At 41.1% G+C, this 21764-nt stretch overlaps 1 protein-coding gene across 1 annotated transcript in view; it reads left to right on the top strand.

Annotated features, from left to right (window-relative positions):
- The window catches only part of LOC132405256 (protein diaphanous homolog 1-like), a 247335-nt gene that overhangs the window by 159225 nt on the left and 66346 nt on the right, over positions 1-21764 (top strand). The window contains exon 12 of the mRNA XM_059989940.1: positions 8220-8335. Coding sequence (XP_059845923.1) covers positions 8220-8335 — 116 coding nt within the window. The remainder of the gene's footprint in view (positions 1-8219; positions 8336-21764) is intronic.

The following is a 21764-nucleotide window of genomic DNA, read 5'->3' as shown; positions in this document are numbered from 1 at the left end:
GAAGATTGTGTGATTGGAAAGATGCAAAGAGTCAGAATAAAAAGGGCCTATTCTGGTTGCCTGTGATGCTCCTCAGAGATCAGTGTTGGGACTACTTTTTTCACTTTATATGTCACCTATTTGAATGATGGAATTGATGGTTTTGTGACCAAGTTTGCAGACAATACAATGATAGGTGGAGGGGCAAGTTGTGTTGAGGAAGTCTGCAGAAAGACTTGGACAGATTGGGAGAAGGGGCAAAGAAGTGGAAGATAGAATATAGTGTAGAGAAATGTATGGGCATGTATTTTTGTAGAAGTAAAGGTGTAGACTATTTTCTGAATGGGGAGAACATTCAAAAATAAAAGGTGCAAAGGGACGTGGGAGTTAACTTACAGGTTGAGTCGATGGTAAGAAAGGCAAATGTAACTGGCATTCATTTCATGAGGACTAGAATATAAGAGCAAGGATGTGATACTGAGGCTTTATAAGGCATCGGTCAGATCACACTTGTTGTATTGTGAATAGTTTTGGGCCTCTTATCTGAGAAAAATATGCTGATATTGGTTCATGACAATGATCCCAGGAATGAAAGGGTTAACGTATGAAGAGCATTTGATGGCTCTGGGCCTGTACTCTGGAGTTCGTAAGAATGGGGAGAGATCTCTTTGAAACCTATTGAATATTAAAAGGCATAGGTAGCGTGGATGGGAGAGGATGCTTTCTATAGTAGGTGAGTGTAAGACCAGAGGGCACAGCCTCAGAATAGTGGAACATCTAGTTAGAACAGAGATTAGAAACATAGAAAACCTACAGCACAAAACAGGTCCTTCAGCCTACAAAGTTGTGCCAAATATGTCCCTACCTTAGAAATTACTAGGCTTACCCTTAGCCCTCTATTTTTCTAAACTCCATGTACCTATCCAAAAATCTCTTAAAAGACCCTGTCGTATCCGCCTCCACCACCGTTGCCGGCAGCCCATTCCATGCACTCACCACTCTCTGTGTAAAAAAACTTGCCCCTGACATCTCCTCTGTACCTACTCCCCAGCACCTTAAACATTTGCCCTCTTGTCAGCCCTGGGAAAAAGCCTCTGACTATCCACATGATCAATTCCCTCTCATCATCTTATACAGCTCTATCAGGTCACCTCTCATCCTCCACCTCTCCAAGGCGAAAAGGCCGCGTTCACTCAACCTATTCTTACAAGGCATGCTCCCCAATCCAGGCACCATCCCTGTAAATCTCCTCTGTACCCTTTCTATGGCTTCCACCTCCTTCCTGTAGTAAGGCGACCAGAACTGAGCACAGTACTCCAAGTGGGGTCTGACCAGTGTTCTATATAGCGGCAACATTACCTCTCGGCTCCTAAATTCAATTCCGTGATTGATGATGGCCAATACACCGTATGCCTTCTTAACCATAGTATCGAACTGTGCAGCTGCTTTGAGAGTCCTATGGACTCGGATCCCAAGATCCCTCTGATCCTCCACGCTGCCAAGAGTCTTTCCATTAGTACTATATTCTGCCATCATATTTGATTTACCAAAATCAACCACTTCACACTTCTATGGGTTGAACTCCATCTGCCACTTCTCAGCCCAGTTTTGCATCCTATTAATGTCTCGCTGTAATCTCTGACAACCCTCCACACTGTCCACAACACTTCCAACCTTTGTGTCATCAGCAAACCTACAAACCCATCCCTCCACTTCCTCATCCAGGTCATTTATAAAAATCACGAAGAGTAAGGGTCCCAGAATAGATCCCTGAGGCACACCACTGGTCACCAACCTCCATACAGAACATGACCCGTCTACAACCACTCTTTGCCTTCTGTGGCAAGCCAGTTCTGGATCCACAAAGCAATGTCCCCTTGGATCCCATACCTCCTTACTTTCTCAAAAAGCCTTGCATGGGGTACCTTATCAAATGCCTTGCTGAAATCCAAATGCACTGCATCTACTGCTCTTCCTTCATCAATGTGTTCAGTCACATCCTCAAAAAATTCAATCAGGCTCAAAAGGCACAACCTGCCCTTGACAAAGCCATGCTGACTATTCCTAAACATACCTCTCTGAATGTTCATAAATCCTGCCTCTCAGGATCTTCTCCATCAGCTTACCAATCACTGAAGTAAGACTCACTGGTCTATAATTTCCTGGGCTATTCCCTTTCTTGAATAAAGGAACAAAATCCGCAACCCTCTGATCCTCTGGAACCTCTCCCATCCTCATTGATGATTCAAAGGTTATTGCCAGAGGCTCAGCAATCTCATCCCTCGCCTCCCACTGTAGCCTGGAGTACATCTCATCCGGTCCCGGCAACTTATCCAACTAGATGCTATCCAAAAGCTCCAGCACATCCCCTTTCTTAATACCTACATGCTCAAGCTTTTCAGTCTGCTGCAAATCATTGCAATCACCAAGATCCTTTTCCATAGTGAATAATGAAGTAAAGTATTCATTAAGTACCTCTGCTATTTCCTCCGGTTCCATACACACTTTCCCACTGTCACACTTGATAGGTCCTATTCTTTCAAGTCTTACCCTCTTGCTCTTCACATACTTGTAGAATGCCTTGGGGTTTTCCTTAATCCTGCCTGTCAAAGCCTTCTCATGGCCCTTTGGCTCTCCTAACTTCCTTTTTAAGCTCCTTCCTGTTTGCTTTATAATCTTCTAGATCTCTAACAGTACCTAGATCTCAAACTTTTGTAAGCTTTTCTTCTTGACGAGATTTATTACAGCCTTTGTACACCATGGTTCCTGTACCTTACCAACTCTTCCCTGTCTCATTAGAACATACCTTTGCAGAACTCCACACAAATATCTCCTGAACACTTACCACATTTCTTCCGTACTTTTCCCTAAGAACATCTGTTCCCAATTTAAGCTTCCAATTTCCTGCCTGATAGCCTCATAATTCCCTTTACTTCAAGTTCTTTAGCTAAAGGGTGGTGAATCTGGATTTCATTGCCACGGCTGGCTGTGGAGACAAAGTCATTGAGTATATTTAAAACAAAGCTTGATAGGTTCTTAATTAGCAGATCAAAGCTTATGGGAAGAAGGCAGGAGAATGGGATTGAGAGGTAATGATGTAGTAGGCGTGAAGGGCCGAATGGCCTAATTCTGCTCCTGTGTGTTATGGCCATGGTTTAATTAGAGATTTCAACCCTGGAGCAAAGAAACTGCTTGTCTTTTCTATTTGTTTCTCTCAATCTTATAAACATCTGTCAGATGTCCCATCAGCCTCTGCTGCACCAGAGAAAGCAACATGTTTGTCAAACCTCATTACATTAAGCCTTCTAAATGGCTGAGCTTTGCAAATACCTTGCCTCTCCAACTTCCCACAGACATAAACTTGCACAAGTGTTATTTTCAAGATTATTTTCCTTCTTTAAGAATTGAAATATTAGATGAAAAAATAAGCAAGCTCCCAGTCAATCACCAAGACCTTTCATGGATTGCTGTGAGTTACTCTTTGCCAATAAAAGTTGGCTGATATTCAGCCTTTGCACCTGTGAGAGTTGATTGGCAAACCTCAGAGCAGATAAATTCAACAACTTGTTTTTATACAGCATTCCAGGGGATGGAAATGGGACATTTTGATTAAATTAATTTCAGAAAGATTAAATATTAAAGATTACCTTTATTTGTTGCAAGCAAATCAAAATATACAGTGAAGTGTGTCGATTGCATCAACAACTTCATTAATAAATTATTTGAATAATTTGCATTATTAAACCCATGTCCCATCTTTATTTCCCAATTTAATTAACAAATCTCCATAGCTGATTTAACATGGTCACAGATTTTAAATTTGCAGTTTCTTTGTTAACAAGTTCAGCCTCTGCACAGATACAGGATGTAATGCAACCTGGTAACGTTCCGTTTGTCAGAGATTTAACTAGCTTCAGCTCGGGGAAGTGATTGAACTATAAAGATGGTAATTGTTTGCTCGTTGGGAAAGCAAATGTCTCATTCAGATGAAGTGTATAATATTGTATATGGACAGAGCCATGTGGATATTTGCAGTTGCAAGATTTGGGCAGTCTTTAACATAATTATGATGGGAGAACATTGCAAAGACATTATGCTATTGGTGCGTATTTTCCTTAATTTTGCACTGAAGAATAGTGTTAGATATATAATGGATGCTTTGAGTCTGGATCCTTTAAACAACCTATTATGTGTATGATTCACATGCGCAATTACCTGAAATAAGTGCTTATTCTCTGAGAATAGAAATTAAATTTTGAATAAAGAGTGGAAAGGTCTGTGTCTCAATGGTGCTGCCTCATTAGTTCCACTACACTTTCCCACACTGAAGTTGTTCTGACCTGTTATAGTGGCAGAAACCCATTTAAATGCAATTACCTTCTGGCTGAATGTTCAGGGAAAATAATTCTTCGCTTGTATAAATTTTTACCTTTTTAAAAATTTTAATGCAGCTCTCACTTGTTTTTCAAAGACAAATGATGAAACTAAAACAAAAGCTACTATGAATTCTGAGAGAAATTGCACAAGAAACAACACACAAGGGGAATTGAAGGACAGCAGAGGAAAATTGGGTTATAATCATAAACAATACACATACACAAAATGCTGGAGGAACTCTATGGTAAGGTGCAGATCGGTGGAGCTAGGCAAAGTAGTTTGACACAGACCAGACAAGCTGAAGGGCTTTTTTTCTGTGCTGTAGTGCTTTAGAGAGTCTAGAGCAGGGGTTCCAAACCTGGGGCCCACAGACCCCTTGCTCAATGGTGTTGTTCTATGGCATAAAAAATGGTGGGACTCCAGATCTAGAGTGTTCAGTCTTGGTGCTTTTTTTGGTGCCTTACCTAAGAAAAGATGTGCTATCATTGGAGGGTGTGAGGATTGCTCTGAGCCTGTACTCGCTGAAGTTTAGCAGAATGAGGGGGGATCTCATTGAAACCTATCAAATATTAAATAGCCTTGATAGAGTGGGTGTGGAGAGGATGCTACCTGTGGTGTGGGAGTCCAAGACCAGAGGGCACAACCTCAGAATATAAGGATGTCCTTTTAGAACAGAGATGAGGAATATCTATAGTCGGAGGGTAGTGAATCTGTGCAGTTTATTACCAGAGAAGGCTGGTGAGATCAAGCCATTGGCATATTTGTCCTATGTCTTATAAACCCTATAACTCAGTAAATCAGGCTCACTAGAGGGAAATAAGAGGTCAATGTTTCAGGCCGAGACCATTCGTTAGGGCTTGTAACGTTGAGTTTAATTCTGCAACAGAATTCTCGTCTTCCAAAATTTGCTATTTTACACCAATTGTGAGATGTGAAACTAAAAGAGGAGTCAATGGAGGGGATTTTCTGTTGTAGGGGTGGGGTCTGCTGGAGACTTGGCAAAAGGAGGGAAGATTCTTCAGCAAAATGAAGTGGTGAAGGGGTATCAGAGACAAAAGGAGGACATTAATCACTTCAACATTAGTTTTGATCTGTCTTTCCATTTTTACTTGTTTTTCTCCATAGTGTCAGCAGATACAAATTAAGTGGCTTTTCCTCCTTCCTGATCATGCCACGCTGTAACAACATTGAAAAGAAATTTTGGACAGCTTCACTGATAGGAGAACGAGGAAAGCGTCTTCTCCAGTTAACCTGACCTTGAAAACTCACACTTATTCCTCAAACATGCTTTATTTTACTTGTGTACAAAAAGAACAGCATGGCCTCTGTTTTGAAGTCTGCACAGAGTAAAGCAATTTTTATACAGAATTGACCAGCAGTTACAAATATTGACTATTTGGTATTTGTATATGTTTGAATTATTTACTTGCAGGATCAATCACCATTCACTTCATTTTAAAATCTTTTTATTATTATTGAAGATCAACAAAAAAGATACATTGAGTCAATATGTCATTCTATACAATAAAAAAATAAATTTAGCAAATAACTGATTAACAAAGCGAAGCAATATATCAATAATAATAAGAGAAAATAAAGTGTTAAGAATAAAAAAAAAACCCTACTAAATGAAAATAAAACAAACAAAAAAGAACCCATTGGGAGCAAGCTTCCATAGAAAAAAATACCAATCCGCCAACTCAAATCCATTAAAAAAATTGGAAGGAAACCATATTAATTATTTCAAATCAAATGATAGTAGCGGGTGAATGAACCCCATCTTTTCTCAAAATCAAATCGAGGATCGAAAGTTCGACTTATGATTTTCTCTAAACTAAGGCATAACATCACCTGAGAGAACCATTGTATCAAAGTAGGAGCAGAAACATCTTTCCATTTTAACAAAATCACCCTTCTGGCCAATAATGTAACAAATGCAATTACATGTTGGTCTGATGAAGAAATACCATGAATATATTGAGGCACTATACCGAATAAAACCGTCAATTTATTAGGTTGTAAATTAATTTTTAAAACTTCAGAAATTGTAGAGAAAATAGACTTTCAAAAATGTTTCAGTACAGAACACGACCAAAGCATATGTGTCAATGTAGCTGTCTCGGTTTTACATCTGTCACACTGATTATTAACATTAGAAAACATTTTAGACAGTCTCTCCTTTGTTAAATAGTAACGACGTACAATTTTAAATTGAATTAGAGAGTGATTGGCACAGTTCGAAGAAGAGTTAACTAACTTCAAATTCCGCAACCAATCTTCTGTTATCAGGGTCATGTTAAGCTCTCTCTCCCAATCTTGCTTAATCTTAAGTGAAGGATAATTGTGCTGTTGCAACAATAAATTATAAATTTTCCCAATAAAACCCTTCACTAAAGGATTCATTTTAAAAATAATACCTAACAGGTCAGAATCTTGAATCACCATTTACAATCAAGGTTTTAAAAGTCAATAAAAACTACAAGTTAACAACTGATGATACTTTGAAGTTGGTAAAGTAAAGTAAAGGTTTGTGTTCCCTGAATCCTTCTGTTACATTCTTATCTCGTCTCCGTAAGCCAAGATGACTCCGATAGTTTGTGCAAAGGGAGGCTATGCTCTTCAAAGATCTTTTTTCTTGTCTGGGCTGTCTGCACTCTATCTCTAAATTCTGGACATTTTGTTAACCCTTGCCTTGCTCTAACTTCCACAAAAGGTTCAGAGGGACGTGTGTCAAATCTGGAGAAATGAGACATGCTAAGATAGACATCTTTGGTGACATGACTCTGACCACCTCACCCCAGTAATAGTAAATTTCCTTCAAGGGCTTTAGGCAAATTTTGAAGAATTGCTATGAATAGCCACCAATTTTGATGTTATAGAGTCATACAGTGTGGAAACAGGACCTCTGGCCCAATTCATCTGTGCTGACCAAGATGTCTATCCAAGCAAGTACCACTTGCCTGTGTTTGGTCCATATCCTTCTAAACCAGTGGTTCCAAACCCTTTTTGTGCCATGGATCAATACCATTAAGCAAGGGGTCAGAGGACCCCAGGTTGGGAACCCCTGCTCTAAACCTTTCCTATATATGACCTGTCCAATGTCTTACCTTGTTTCAGTAATTCCAAAATGTTAAGTGTTGATATTGTACCTGCCTCTACCACTTCCTCTTCCATATACCCACCAACCTCTGTGTGGAAAAAGTTACACCTCTGGACCTTTTTAAATCTTTTCATCTTAAACTTACGCCATCTTCTACTCTGCTTTAAAAAAAAACAGCTGTGACCACTTACCTTACTTGTGCCTCCTTATGATTTTATAAACATCTGATTTTATATATGTCAACTGCAGTGATGACTGGCTTCATGGCTGGAAGCTCAGTTTTGTGAGCTTTAGTTCTGAATGCTATTTGCCTACTTTTATTGTTTACATGATTTGTACTTATCCTGCACATTGGGTATTTAATGGTCCTTTTTAATGGGATCGATTTGGTTTCTTTGTTTTATTGGTGCCTGTAAGGAGGCGATCTCAAGGTTGTGTAATGTACACATATTATAATAATAAATGCACTTTGAACTTGAACATCTATATTCATCACGAGCAGAAAGATCAGTAGCTGTAGCGTGTACCATTTGTAACTGCTGACCTGAGGCTGGATCAGTATGGTGCCCAGTGTCGGGCGGGTTCATTCTCTGCTTTTTCATGTTTTTCCCAGGAGGTAGTAGTGTTCCTGTTGGGTGAATAGGGTGAAAACAAACGTGAAGGTAACCTTGCTGCACATTTTAATATGTGGAGTCCAGAAAAGCCCTCTATCCTGGAGTGTCAAAAAGACATCCATTTGTCTCCTTAACAATTAAGTTTCACAGATGTGAGTGAAATCTTCCAAATGCTCCAGAACACTGTGAAGGACTCCAAAGCAGAGCCATACTTCCTGTCGATTCTTCAGCATTTACTTCTGATTCGCAACGATTACCAAGCCAGGTAGGTGACTTCTTTCATGTTTCAGGTCCTGATGAAGGATCTCAGTGCAAAATGGCAACTCTGCATTCCTTTCTGTAGATGCTGCCTGAGCTGCTGAGTTCCTCCAGCATTTTTTGGGGTTACTCTGGATTAGCAGCATCTGCAGAATCTCTTGTGGTTATAATTTTTGCAAAGCTGTCTGACAGATGAAACAATTCACTACTTATTGAAAGTACTTTGGATTGTAGTACTCCCTTGCAGTTCTCATCTGTCCTTCTTCTGCTGCCATTCCTTTGTATGGTAGTGTGACCCGCAGTTCAGTGTAATCCAAACATGTATGGCGGCATAGCGGTTTGCACAACACTTTACAGCCTCTGCTGTAAGATTGGGGTCTGATTCCTGCTACTGCCTGTAAGGAGATTGGATGTACTCCCCATGACTATGTGGGTTTCGTCCTAGTGCCATAGTTTCCTCCCACTTTCTAAAGATGTACAGGTTAGGGTGGGTAAGTTGTGGACATATCTGCGTTGATGCCGGAAGCATGGCAAGCTGGTTTGGTTTGATGCTGACACATTTCACTATATGTTTTGATGTCCATGTGACAAAAAGTTAATCCTTATTCAGCTATTATGCTATGTGCTTTGAGGCTGGATGGCTTATGAAGGAAAGAACAGTTGTTTATAATCTATTTGGAGAGACGCGTGTGTTTTTTGGCATCAACATGTTACCTCCTGAATTAATGTGAGATAGGTTAATGCTGGAGAGCATTTTGTACTCAGGGTATGGGAGGCAAAACTAAGAGGCATAGGTGTAGGGTGAGAGGGGAAAAAATTTAAGAGACCCGAGGGACAACTTCTTTGTGCAGAGGACCATCTCTATATGGAATGAACGGCCAGACAAAGTGGCTGAGGCAGTTACAAATATATCATTTCAGCATGCCGTGGAGAGCGTGACGCTTGGGGTTTTGGGGTTTGGAGTTCAATTCCGATGTCCTCTGTAAGGAAGTTTGTGCGTTCTTTCCTGTGCGTTCGTGGGTTTCCTCTGAGTGCTCTGCTTTCCTCCCACAGTCCAAAGACTTGCTGCTTAGTATGTTAATTGGTCATTGTAAATCGTCCTGTGATTAGGCTGTAAGATTGGGGGTCCTGTGATTGGCTGTAAGATTGGAGCTGTAAGATCCAACCAACTGACGTTTTGTTTCTTTATTAACACTCCTGTGATGCATTGTGCATCTTACATGCTACTTGCATGTTGCTTGTATGATCTTAAGAAGTGGATGGAGGCTAGAACTGTTTCCACTGAGGTGCAGGAAGCTGAGGGGTGACCTGATTGAAGTCTATCAAATCAGGAGGGGCTTACATAAGATGGATGGCCACAGTGCTTTTCCCCAGGGTACTTGGTCTAAAACTGGAGGGAGAGGGAAGAGTTTTAAAGGGGACCTTTCGTCAAGATTTTCAGCACAGAGGGTGGCACGTATATGGAAGGAACAGTCTGCAGAAATGATGAGAGGAGAGAATATATATAAATGTTCAAAAGATATTTTTGACAGGTTCAGGGATAGGAAGAATATGGGACAAACACAATCAAGTTTGACTTGCTCAGGTGAGCACCTTGGTTTGAATGCTGACTTAGGCTGAGGAGCTTGTGTGTTATGTAGCTTTATGATTCTAGTGTGTCCAAGGAAGGAATTATTGAGCCAGTTGTAAAAATGGGAGTGCTGAACTTATGAGAGGGATGTGATCAGCTTCTACTATATTTTTTCTTGGTACTTTTCCTTGTTCTGAAATTTGCAAGGTTGTTTTAGGAGGTTATTAATGAAAGTCCTAATAATTAAAGAATTAAAGAGGAAATTGAAAGACTATGGATCATAAACAGGGTGTACATTGCCCCAATAGTAATATCTACAATGGGTATCATCCTAAAGTCACTACACAATAACATTAAACAATTAGAGCTGCACAACAATATCAAGGCAAATCTCCAGAACACCACAATACTGGACACCGGAAATTGAGAAATGAGTACCAGCTTGTGCTGAGGAAAAATAAAAATACAGCAATAATAATAATAATTTTATAGAGCACTTTTCATTCAGATGATATAATTCAAAGTGCTTTATAATGGCATAGACGTACAAACTTGAAAATAAAATAAAAAAATAAACCTGGAAATAAAAACCATGTTAAAAGCAAGGTTAAATAAATAGGACTTGAGCTGGCCTTTAAAAGTGTCAACTGAGTCTGCATCCCTTATAGTTTTTGTTGTTGAATTCCACAGTTTCGGAGCGTAGTTCAAAAAAGCTAACCTGCAAATTATCTTCTGAGGGAGATCAGTAGCAGTCCTGTGAGCTCAAGCAGGATTATAAAACAAAAGTGATTCCATGGTGTACACCTATCCCATACGATTTAAAAACAAGAAAAGAACTTCAAAATGAGTTCTAAAAGATACAGGAAGCCAATACAAAGTAGCTGGAATAAGGGTGATATGCTCCTGCATCCTGATTTTAGTTAAAAGTCCAGCAGCAGCATTTAATATTTTGTCATGTGTGGTGCTGTGCCTTGTATTTCTCCAAACTTTTCCTAGAAGCTGAATAGAGGCAAATTTTGGGAGCAAAATTCAACACGTTTGTTAATTTATTGAGCATATGATGGACACCAAATTTTTTCTTTGTATAATTGAAGACTGAGTGTTGTGTTTTCAGATATAATTGTAGTGAATGATATGGACCACTAGGTGGCAGTATTGCTCCACCAGTGAAGCCTTGTTTAGATTGCTTGGAGTGTCAGGATATCCAGGTTTGTTTGTTGCTGCCCCAGAAAGAATTGCCTAATTTAGTGGTTGCATTTACTTTTTGAGAAGTGAGTCACTGCAATAACTTTTGACCATGTGATGCCAATGTCCATCCATCTTTGAGGTTATTCTTGAATTGTAAGGAACAGTGATTTTTGCAAATCTTTGTCTTGTGCATGCAAAATTGGACCCATGGCTTTGTCATGCTTTTCCTCAGGTTCTGTTGCTTAGTGATCCATTTAGTCTGGGTCTTCAACTAGTTAACCAGAATCTTGCAAAACTTTTTGTTACTTCCATGGATAATCAAATGATGGGTCAAAGAGGTATGTTTCAAGCAGGTTGGAGGTCAGAAGGCAGCTGGTGGTCGAAGTCATACTGCATGCAAACAGGCCCTTCAGCCCAACTGGACAATGCTGCGCAAGATTCCCATCTAAGCTTGTACCATTTGCCTGCGATTGCTCCATTTCCTATCTTTGTACCCATCCAAGTGTCTTTTTAAATGTCATTAGTGTACCTCAACCACATCCTCTTATAGCTCACTCTCTGGGTGGAAAACATTTCCCCTTGTATTCCTATTAAATCTTGCTCCTCACATTAGACCAAAAGACGTAGCAGAATTAGGGCATTCACCCCATTGATTCTGTTCCCCACTTCCTTTCAATCCCATTTTCCTGTTTTCTCTTTAACCTAACCCCTTCCCCCCCTTTATTAATAAAGAACCTATCAACCTCCATTTTCAATATGCCTAATGACTCGGCCTCCACAGCATCTGTGGCAATGAGTTGCACAGATTCTCCACCTTCTGGCTAAAGAAATTCATCCTCATCGCAGAATCAGAGCTATTAAGTTGAGTTGCAGTGGCAGTAAGGTGCCAACTCACCTTAAACCTGTGCCCTCTAGTTCAAAGACAAACTCAAAAGTAAATTTCTTACCGAAGTTTATATATGGCCCCATTGAGATTAATTTGCAAGCGTTTACAGGAAAATAAACAAATATAACAGAATTTGAGAACTATACATAAACAGAAGCTGATATACTACTGAAGTGTAAAGAAAACTAATTATGTCAGTTAATAAATAAGTAAATGGACAAATAAATGATACCAGGAATATGAGTTCTTGAAATTGAGTCTTTTGGTTGTGGAAGCAGTTCAGTGTTGAGGTGAGTGTTGTTACCCACACCAGTTCAGAGGCCTGATGGTTGAAGGTAATAACTGTCCGTGAACCTCGTGGAGTGGGACCTTCTGCCTGATGGTAGTAGCAAGAAGAGAACATGGCCTGGATGATGGGGGTCCTTGATGATGTTTGCTGCTTGCTTGTGAATGTGCTCAGTGGGGGAGGGGGTTTGGGCTTTGCCAGTGTTGAGCTGGGCTGTATCCACCACTTTCTGGAGACGTTTCCATCCTTGGTATTGTTGTTTCCATACTAGGCCATGATACAACTTGTCAGGGTATTCATTCCTGTGCATCTATAGAAGTTCTTGATTTTCCCAGGAAAAAAAACTGTATACATTCACCCAACTTATGCTCCTCCTGATTTTATACGCATCTATAAGATTACCCCCCTCCTCCAGTGCTCCAATGAATAAAGTTCAAACCTGCTCAGCCTCTCCCCACAACTCGTACCTCGAGTCCTGGCAGCATCCTCATAAACATGGGTGGAGAGGATCAAACAGCAGATCCAAAAACAGTGGTGCTAAGAATTTTTGAGGAAGTTGCAGTTTTGAAAAGGGGGAGTAATAGTTGACACAGTGGTGGGTTTTTATATTTGAGACTTGATGGCAGTGGAAGTGAGCACTTCATAAGCATGAGATTCTGCAAATTCCTGAAATCCAGAGTAACTAACAGAGACAGAAACTCAGCAAGTCAGGTAGCATCTGTGGAGAGAAATAAAGAGCAGAAGTTTCGGGCCCAGACCCTTCATCAGGACCGGAAAGAAAGGAGCAAGGAATTTGAATAAGAAAATGGGGGAGGGAACAAGCACAAGCAGGCAGGAGGTTAATGATACCAGGTGAGGGGGTAGGTAGGTGGGGGAGGAAGGAATGAAGTGAAAAGCTGAGAGGTGATAGGTGGAAAAGGTAAGTGGTTGAAGAAGGAGGAATCTGATAGGAGAGGAGAGGGCACCAACAGGAGAAAGGATTTTGGACACTTTGCAGTTAATCATGGGGTTTAGAGGCTGCCTGATATCACTGGAATTCTAAACACCATCTATCCAGTTAAGTTGAATTGTTAGTGCAATTAGCTTGTCCAATCTGTGCATAGCAGCTGCACTCCAGTGCCAGGGAGGAAGAAATCAGAATGCATGCAACCCAGCCCAGGCCTAGACTGAAAAAACAAAACACACTTGGAAAAAGACTTCAGCAACTGCCTCCCTTCCCCCTTCAGCATTTGAAACCAATCCAGGAGATCACAGAGGGTACATGTTATCTGTAACGACACACAGGGTACGTGTTATTTATAAAGACACTTGTATTCCTAAATGATGCAATGTCTGCCCAGGATGAAATGAATGTATTATTCTTTTGATTCTTTATGGGTCTTTATTTTACTTTGTTCCTTTCAGCCGTCGCCAGACACAGTAAATTGTTTTTCTTTTCATCTGGCAAGAAAAGATTTTTCTGTACGCTACAGTAGCATTCATATCTGATGAATTGACTTCAGACCGTAGGAAAACACTCCCTCGTTGTTCAGAGTGCATTTCAGGCCAGTTATGACGGCTGCAGTTCACTGCAGGCACAGTGTGTCGTTGCTGCTCCTTCTGAATATCTTCGATGATACAATATTCTTTTTGTCCAAGCACACAGGATGAAGTTGAAGCAAGTTCCACAAATAATGTAGTATGTTAGCAGACTGTGAGGACGCAGGTCTGGATAACTGATGCAGAGAAACAAGATCAATTCTCACTCGGGCACCTAGGCAGTTTAAATTCATTTTAAATAAGTAAATGTAAATTTTACAAGTGCTATCAGTACTGGTGATTGTGTAATGACTGGATTGTCATCTTCTGGCATCTTTACCTGTTCTGATCTGTAAGTCAGTGACTGGCATCTGGAATGACTGAGCAAGTGACTCAAATCAAGAGGATTTGGGGAAGGCCAATATCTGCTGACCTTCAAAGAACATGGAACCCCACAATGCAGTAAGGCCCTTTGGCCCATGGCGCTTTGCTGACCTTGGAATCTTCTCTAAGATCAATCTAACCATTCCCTCCCACAGAGCGCTCCATTTTTCTATCATGCATGTACCTACCTAAGAGTCTGTTTAATATCCCTAATGTATCTGCCTATGCTACCACCATCTTGGCAAGGTGTTCCACATACCCACTACTCTCTATATTTAAAAAAAAACAAAATACAAAGCTTGTTTCTGATGTTCTCCCTTTACTTGCCTCCAGTCACATGGAAATTGTACCCCCTGGTTTTAGCTATTTCTACCCTGGGAAAAAAGTTTCTGGCTTTCAAATTGATCTGTGCTTCTCATCAGCTTGCACACCTCTATCAAGTCACCTCTCATCCTCCTTCGCTCCAAAGAGAAAAGCCTTAGCTCACTCAACCTATCCTCGTAGGACATGCCTTCTAATCTGGGCAGCATTCTGGTAAATCTCCTCCACACCCTCGCCAAAGCTTCCACATTCTTCTTATAATGAGGTGACCAAAACTGAACATCCTTTTCCAGGAGCAAACACGAGGAAATCTGCAGATGCTGGAAATTCAAACAACACACACAAAATGCTGATGGAACACAGCAGGCCAAGTATGACCTAGCCAGGATTTTATAGAACTTCAACATTACCTCAGTCTCTTGAAATTAATCCCACAACTAATTAAGGCCAACTAATTCAGCTTCTGAAGAACCTTATCAACTTGCGCAGGGATCTGTGGATGTGGACCCGAGGGTCCCTCTGTTTCTCCACTACTAAGAAAATATGTCTTCTTCTTGGAAAATAATTAAAATTAAGTTTCCAGGGCATGCAGATATGCAGCCTGGCATAGAACCATAAATGCCCAGCAATGGAAGAGGCTGCAGAAGGTGGTGGATATAGCCCAGTCCATCACAGAGAAAGCCCTCCCCACCACTGAGCACATTTTACTGGAGTAGCATGGCTCAAAGAGCCAAGAACGGCCCAATCTGCACTGTATAGTGTAATAATGGAACACTGTCACAAGAAAGCAGCATCCATCATTATAGGCGCCCCACCATGCGGGCCATGCCCTCTTCACTTTATTACCATCAGTCAGGAGGTACAGGAGACTCAAATTCCCACACAGTTTCAGGAACAGTTATTATACTACAACAATCAGGCTTCTGGGTCAGTGTGGATATTGGACCAATTCAGTGACCTAGAGACCGATTTTCAAAGACTCTTTACAACTCGTGCTCAGTTTCTTTTTTTGCATATTTGTTTGTCAGTCTTTGTCAATGTATTTTTTTTATATAAACATGCCCAAGAAAATAAATCTCAAGGTAGTAAATGGTAACATATGGGGAATTTGAACTTTGAGAACACCTTTCAGCCAGTGTTAGATTGTGGTTAGTGAGGGCTGTTCAGGGCTTGGTTACTGCTGATGCATTTCACTTTGTAGCCCAGTTGCTCTGTGTATTCTGAGGTGCTTAAAAACACTTGATCAACTGCTATTGTGTAACAGTGCCTGCAGGTGGCAGCATTGCACTCTTAATACCATTTTCCATCACAGTATTATGTGCTTCAGACCAGACAAAGACAAATCCTTTTAAGTTGCATTCAGGAGATGAAATAATATTTCTTTATATGAAATACTATCTGATAAACTGGTAAATTCTACTTCCCTCAGACTTTGAGTCTGCCCCATTACTGATGTACACTGAGATATTTTGACTTTTTATATTCTGAACCACATGGGACGCTTGACCTGTTGTGGATATATTTTCTCAAACCCAAGGAAAGAACCTTCAGCCCTAGCTCCATCATGGAACCATTCCTGCTGAGTAGAAAAATTCATAATCAGATTTATTATCATTGACATATATCGTGAAATTTCTTTGTTTTGTGGTAGCAATACAGTAAGACATAAATATTACTGTAAGTCACAGTAAGAAGTATAACGGTGCAAGAAGAGAGCAAATAGTGAGGTGTTATTCATGGGCTTATGGATCATTCAGAAATCTGATGGTAGTGAGAAATAAGCTGTTCCTAAAATGTTGAGTGTGTGCCTTTAGTTCGCTGTGATGATAGTAATGAAAGAGGGGATGCCTTGGGTGGTGGCAATGCAGGTGTGCAAACTTGGGCTGTCTAGCTTCCCCACATGGCCCTGACCATGCTTCAGAGGTACCTCATTGCCTTTGTGGTGTGTTGGAATGTGCTGAGCTAGGGTAATACATCAACTCAGTGGTAATTATCCTCTGTTTAAAATGCCATTTAAAAGCCCCACGGCACATGCTGGTGTCTTCTAGCTTTGTTCTTCCTCTGGCTGATGGTTTTGTGGCTGCGTCCTCCTGCTCTCTTAATATCAATGTGCTTTGAAACCTCTGCCCATTAATGCATAAGTCATAGCGTGGATAGAACCAAAACCAGTACAACACAGGAATAGGCTCTTCGATCTGCAACGTTCTGCTGAACTAATTAAATGAGTAATCAAATGCCTAACTAAACTAATCCCTTCTGCCTACCCAATATCTTCCCATTCTCTGCGCATTCATGTGCCTAGCTAAGAGTCTCTTGACTGCCTCTATCATACTTGCCTCCCCATCATCCCAGGCAGCACATCCTGGGCACCCACCATGTAACATGTAACCATATAACAATTACAGCATGGTAACAGGCCATCTCGGCCCTTCTAGTCCGTGCCGAATGCTTACTCTCACTTAGTCCCACTGACCTGCACCCAGCTCATAACCCTCCATTCCCACCACTCTCCATGTTAACAGAAACATGCCCCATACATCACTTTTGAATTTGCCCACTCACCTTAAATGCAAGCCATCTGATATTAAACGTTTAAACCTGGTTTGGGGGGGGGGGGGGGGATACTCTATGCTGTTTAACCTTAAAAACCTCCTATCAGGTCTCTCCTCAGCCTCAACTGCTCCAGAGGAAACAACGTTAGATTGTCCTCTTTCTGAATATAACACATGTCCTCTAACTCAGACAAATCCTGGTGAACCTTTTCTGCACTTTTTCCAAGGCTTCCATATCCTTCCTGCAACAGGGCGATCAGAACTGAATGCAGAACAGTAATGTGGACAGATCCCGTTCTTCAATGCAATTTACTATAAAAATTCTGCTATTGTTGGTGAAATCTTCATGTAAATCCTTCATGCACGCCTTTCTTAATCAGTTTTAATCAATTTTAGGGATACTTTTGAAAAATTTCTGAGGCAGCAGTCCAGCTTTAAAAAATAATATATGCAGGGCTAGGGGGCACGGCTTCATTTTGACAGGCAGCTGTCAGAAGCCACTCAGCTGTGGTGCTGTTTGCTTCTGAACAGTAGGTGGCAGTGTTGCCCTATACTTGCATATTTTTTGGAAAAGGGTGTTGTCTCAATGTGTATAAAAATATGTATTCTGGATACAAAGTATATTGTTTTTGTGTCCTATTTTTGCAAATGAAATTGTTGCCTTTGGTTTTTATGTGTAGATTTCTTACCACAGACAGTGGCTTGCTGCAATATGTTGCTGATCTTACTGAATTTGAGTGCAAAAGGGCTCCTTAATGCTGAACAGATGGTCTCAACAATGAGGACAGCTGCAGTGACAAACCACAGTCTGCGTTATAAGCTTGAAGAAAACGTTTTTGTAAATTAATGAGAAGGGCTAAAAACCTTTCTTATTTTTCTTTCTTTTTAGGATAATGCTTTTACATGGTTTTTTTTTGTATTTCAGCAAGCAGGCAATGTTCCTGTGAGCTTCTGATCCGTTTTCCTCCCTGGTCTCTGCATAGACTCCATTTTGCAACACGCAGCAATAAATATTTCTGTATTCTCACAAACCACCATTACTACCTTATGCAATCTCCATTCCCTGTACCTTCCTGCCTGCTTCAAATTTAATAGAAAATAGTCAGTAAAGGCTTACTGAAAGATTATACAGTAAGTGGGACAGATTGATTAAATCCCCATTAACCCTCTACAGATCTTGTAAAAACATTGTTTGTTTTAAATTAGATCAAGAATTACAGACATTGCAAAATTATAGTGAACTCCCTTTAAATTAAGTAACATATCATTTAGTTTTGATTTTGAGATCAATGTGACCCTGGTTATTTTGGGTAAATTGAGTGCTGTTCTCTTAGAGCTTGTTACACTACAGCAGCCCCTTTTTCATCAGTCCATGACTCAGTCATTGAGTTTCGCTGCCTTTGTTCTCTTTGAGGCTCACACTTGTGTTTTCCAAATCTTCTCTAACCTTTCATAAACATTTGTAATGATTGAAGATTTTTTTCTGGGACTCCTACAGATAAATATTTGCCACGGGACTTTTCTTTATGTCAGCTCAGCCCTGATGGGGGGAAAAAACATGCACGATAAATTTTGCAGAGGTGAGGCAAAGGACATGTTGCTGGGCTGCGGAAAATAAATCTCCTGTTTAACTCCTTAAGATCCGGAACAGCTTTCAGGTTAAAACAGACAAGATTGGAGGCAGACTGCTGTGTGTGAGTGTGAACCGGGAAAGATCAGTCTGCTTGCTGTGTCATGCAGTGGACTGTGATTTATCATGTCTCATGCACTTCCCCCCTCGCCCACTGATTCTTTGTCTGAAATTCATCCCAAATGCTACTTCTGGCCTTTCAGTTATTAACACCAAAAGATTGCCATCTCATTGGAGATGGAGTCATTGAATAATACAGCATGGTACAGGCCTTTCAGCCCAACTTGTCCATGATGCCCACAAAGCTGGTCCATATCCCCCTACACCCCTCTTGTCGTTGTACTCGGAGTCATAGTAGTTCAGATTGACCTTCTGCCTGTTCTGCCTATCAATAGACTGCGACCATTGGTGTCTCATGCACTTGCCCACTGACTCACTAACTCTTTGTCTGAAATGTATCCCAAATGCTATTCCTTGACTAGTCAAGCTCAAAAGATTCCCAGCAATCAATAAGACCATAACATCCTAATACGTAGGAGCAAAATTAGGCCATTCAGCTCATCAAGCATGCTCCACCATCCTATCATTTATTATCCTTCTCAGCCACATTCTCTTGCCTTGTCCCTGTAACCTTTGACTCCTTTACTAATCAAGAATCTCCTCTTTAAACACACCCAGTGACTTGGCCTCCACGGCTGTCTGTGGCAAGGAATTCGACAGATTCAGCACCTTCTGGCTAAAGAAATTCCTCCTCATCTCTGTTCTAAAGGAACATCCTTCTACTCTGAGGCTGTGCCCTGATCCTAGACTCACTCACCATAGGAAACATCCTCTCCTCGTCCACACTATATAGGCCTCTCATTTCCAGCCAGTACAGACCCAGAACTGACAATGCTCCCTATATATTAACCCCTTCATTCTCAGGATGGAGACAGGCTGTTCAGCTGAACTCATCCATGGTGCCTACCAAGCTGCTCCCATTTTGCTCAGACTCCACACCCCTATCCCTGTATTTAGCATCACAGCACAGAAGTGGGCCCTTCAGCCCATCTAGTGTCTGCTGAATTATTCTGCCAAGTCAGATCGACGTGTACCTGGACTATAGGTCTCCATACCCCTTCCATCCATGTACTTATCCCAACCTCTACGAAGTTCAAATCAAACCTGCATCAACCACTCTGCTGCCAGCTTGTTCTACACTCTCACCACCCTCTGAGTGAAGAATTTCTTCCTCATGTTCCCCATAAACATTTCACCTTTCACCCTTAACCTATGACCTCTAGTTCTAGTCTCACCCAACCCAGTGGAAAAAAGCTGCTTGTATTTACCCTGTCTGTCTGTGAAAAAAAGTTGTTGCTCAAGTTCCTTTTTAAATCTTTCCTCTCTCCTTAACCCTGAACGTTCTACTTTCTAGTTTACCTTCCCTGGGGAAAAAGATTATGTGCGTTTATTCTTTCACTAACCCTCATGATTTTATACACTTCTGTAAGGTAGCCCCTTAACTTCCTACCTTCCAAAGAGATTAACGTAGACAAGTGTGAGGTGTTGCACTTTGGGATGACAAACCAGACCTGTGATGAGCGCTAGGGCACTGAGGAGTGCAGTAGAACAGAGGGATCTGGGAATTCAGATCTATAATTCCTTGAAAGTGGTGTCACAGTGATAAAAATGTTTGGAACGTTGGCCTATATAAATCAAAGTATTGAGTACAGGATTTGGGGTGTTATGTTGAAGTTGCATAAGACATTGGTGAAGCACAGTTTGCAGTATTGGCTGCAGTTCTGGTCACCTATCTACAGGAAAGATTTCAATAAGATTGAAAGATTGTAGAGTGTATTGTTTGATGACTTTGACTTCAATGAAATGTTGCAGATTTTTGAAGAACGTAGAACAGTACAGCACAGGAAAAAACCCGCCAGCCCACGATGTTGAAGCTTTTCAGAATATCCATAGGTCTTTTCCTCTGTCCACGCAGCAGTCTCTCAGTGTGGTGGAGCTCAGAATAATGTGTCTGTTTCAGGCGTCTGTTATCAGCCTTAAGAGTAGAGGTGACGTGCTCTGCTTTTTACCTGTGGATTTGGAAGAATGAATGAAAGAGAGTGGAGAGTTCTCTCCGCTGTTTTCTGGTACTTTGTAAATAGACTAAGTCTCTGCAGTATGCAGGAGGGCAAGGGGAGTATTGGAGGGCATAGGATTCATGTTGGGGCTGTGGGGAGCATTTAGAGGAGGTGTGCGAGCTAAGTTTTTTTTCCCCTTAAATGGGCTGCTAGGAGCAAGTTCAAAAATGCTGTTTTAGAGCCTTTCAGAACAATCTGCTGAATATGCAGAGAATAGAGAGAGATAGGGATCATGAGCAGGCAGATTGAATTTAATTTGGCATCACAGTCAGTGCAGGTGCAGAGTGTTATACATCACTGATGTCCAGCAGACCACAGCTTTGTGCTGAGTTTGAAATCTTCATCTTGAAACATCTCTTCCAGACAATCGAAAGCTTTGTTGGAAAACTTAAACGAGAATGGCGAATTTCACTGTTTTGTTTTCCTTCCCTGAGAGCCGACTCTGGAGATGTGAGACCTGACCCAAGTTTTCCATCATCTCATTGATGCCAGGTTTTTGGGAGGGGGGCTGAGGGCAGGACCTTTCATTTTATGAATGGTAAGCACAAAGCCTGTCTTTCTGAAATGCTTCATTGAAGTAGTGGGCAATGATTTGGAGCTTGGCCCCCAAATACAGTAGAGTTTTCCGTGTCACCCATAGCTGTATTCTGCTGTTTCTGGTAACTGTGGTTCTGCAGTGAAGCCAATATAGATTGATCAGCTTGTGCAGCAGGTCAGCATAATGCTTTAGCACCAAAAACCGCCTTCAATCCCTGCTGTTGTATGGAAGGAGTTTGTACATTCTGCTTGTGACCTTCAGGTCTTCAGTATCCTCAGGCATTCCAAAGATTTACAGATTAGTGTCACAATTGTGAGCATGCCACATTGCTGCTGGAAGCATGACACTTGTAGACTGTCCTTAACATTATTTCAGTCTGTATTGGTGGTTGTTGCAACTGACACATTTCATTGTATGTTTCAACGTACCTGTGGCAAATAAAGCCC

Source organism: Hypanus sabinus, chromosome 15 (assembly GCF_030144855.1).
Source record: "Hypanus sabinus isolate sHypSab1 chromosome 15, sHypSab1.hap1, whole genome shotgun sequence".
Taxonomy (NCBI): domain Eukaryota; kingdom Metazoa; phylum Chordata; class Chondrichthyes; order Myliobatiformes; family Dasyatidae; genus Hypanus; species Hypanus sabinus.
The sequence above is the reverse complement of the archived record's forward strand: the minus strand, read 5'-3'. Positions and strand labels throughout refer to the sequence as shown.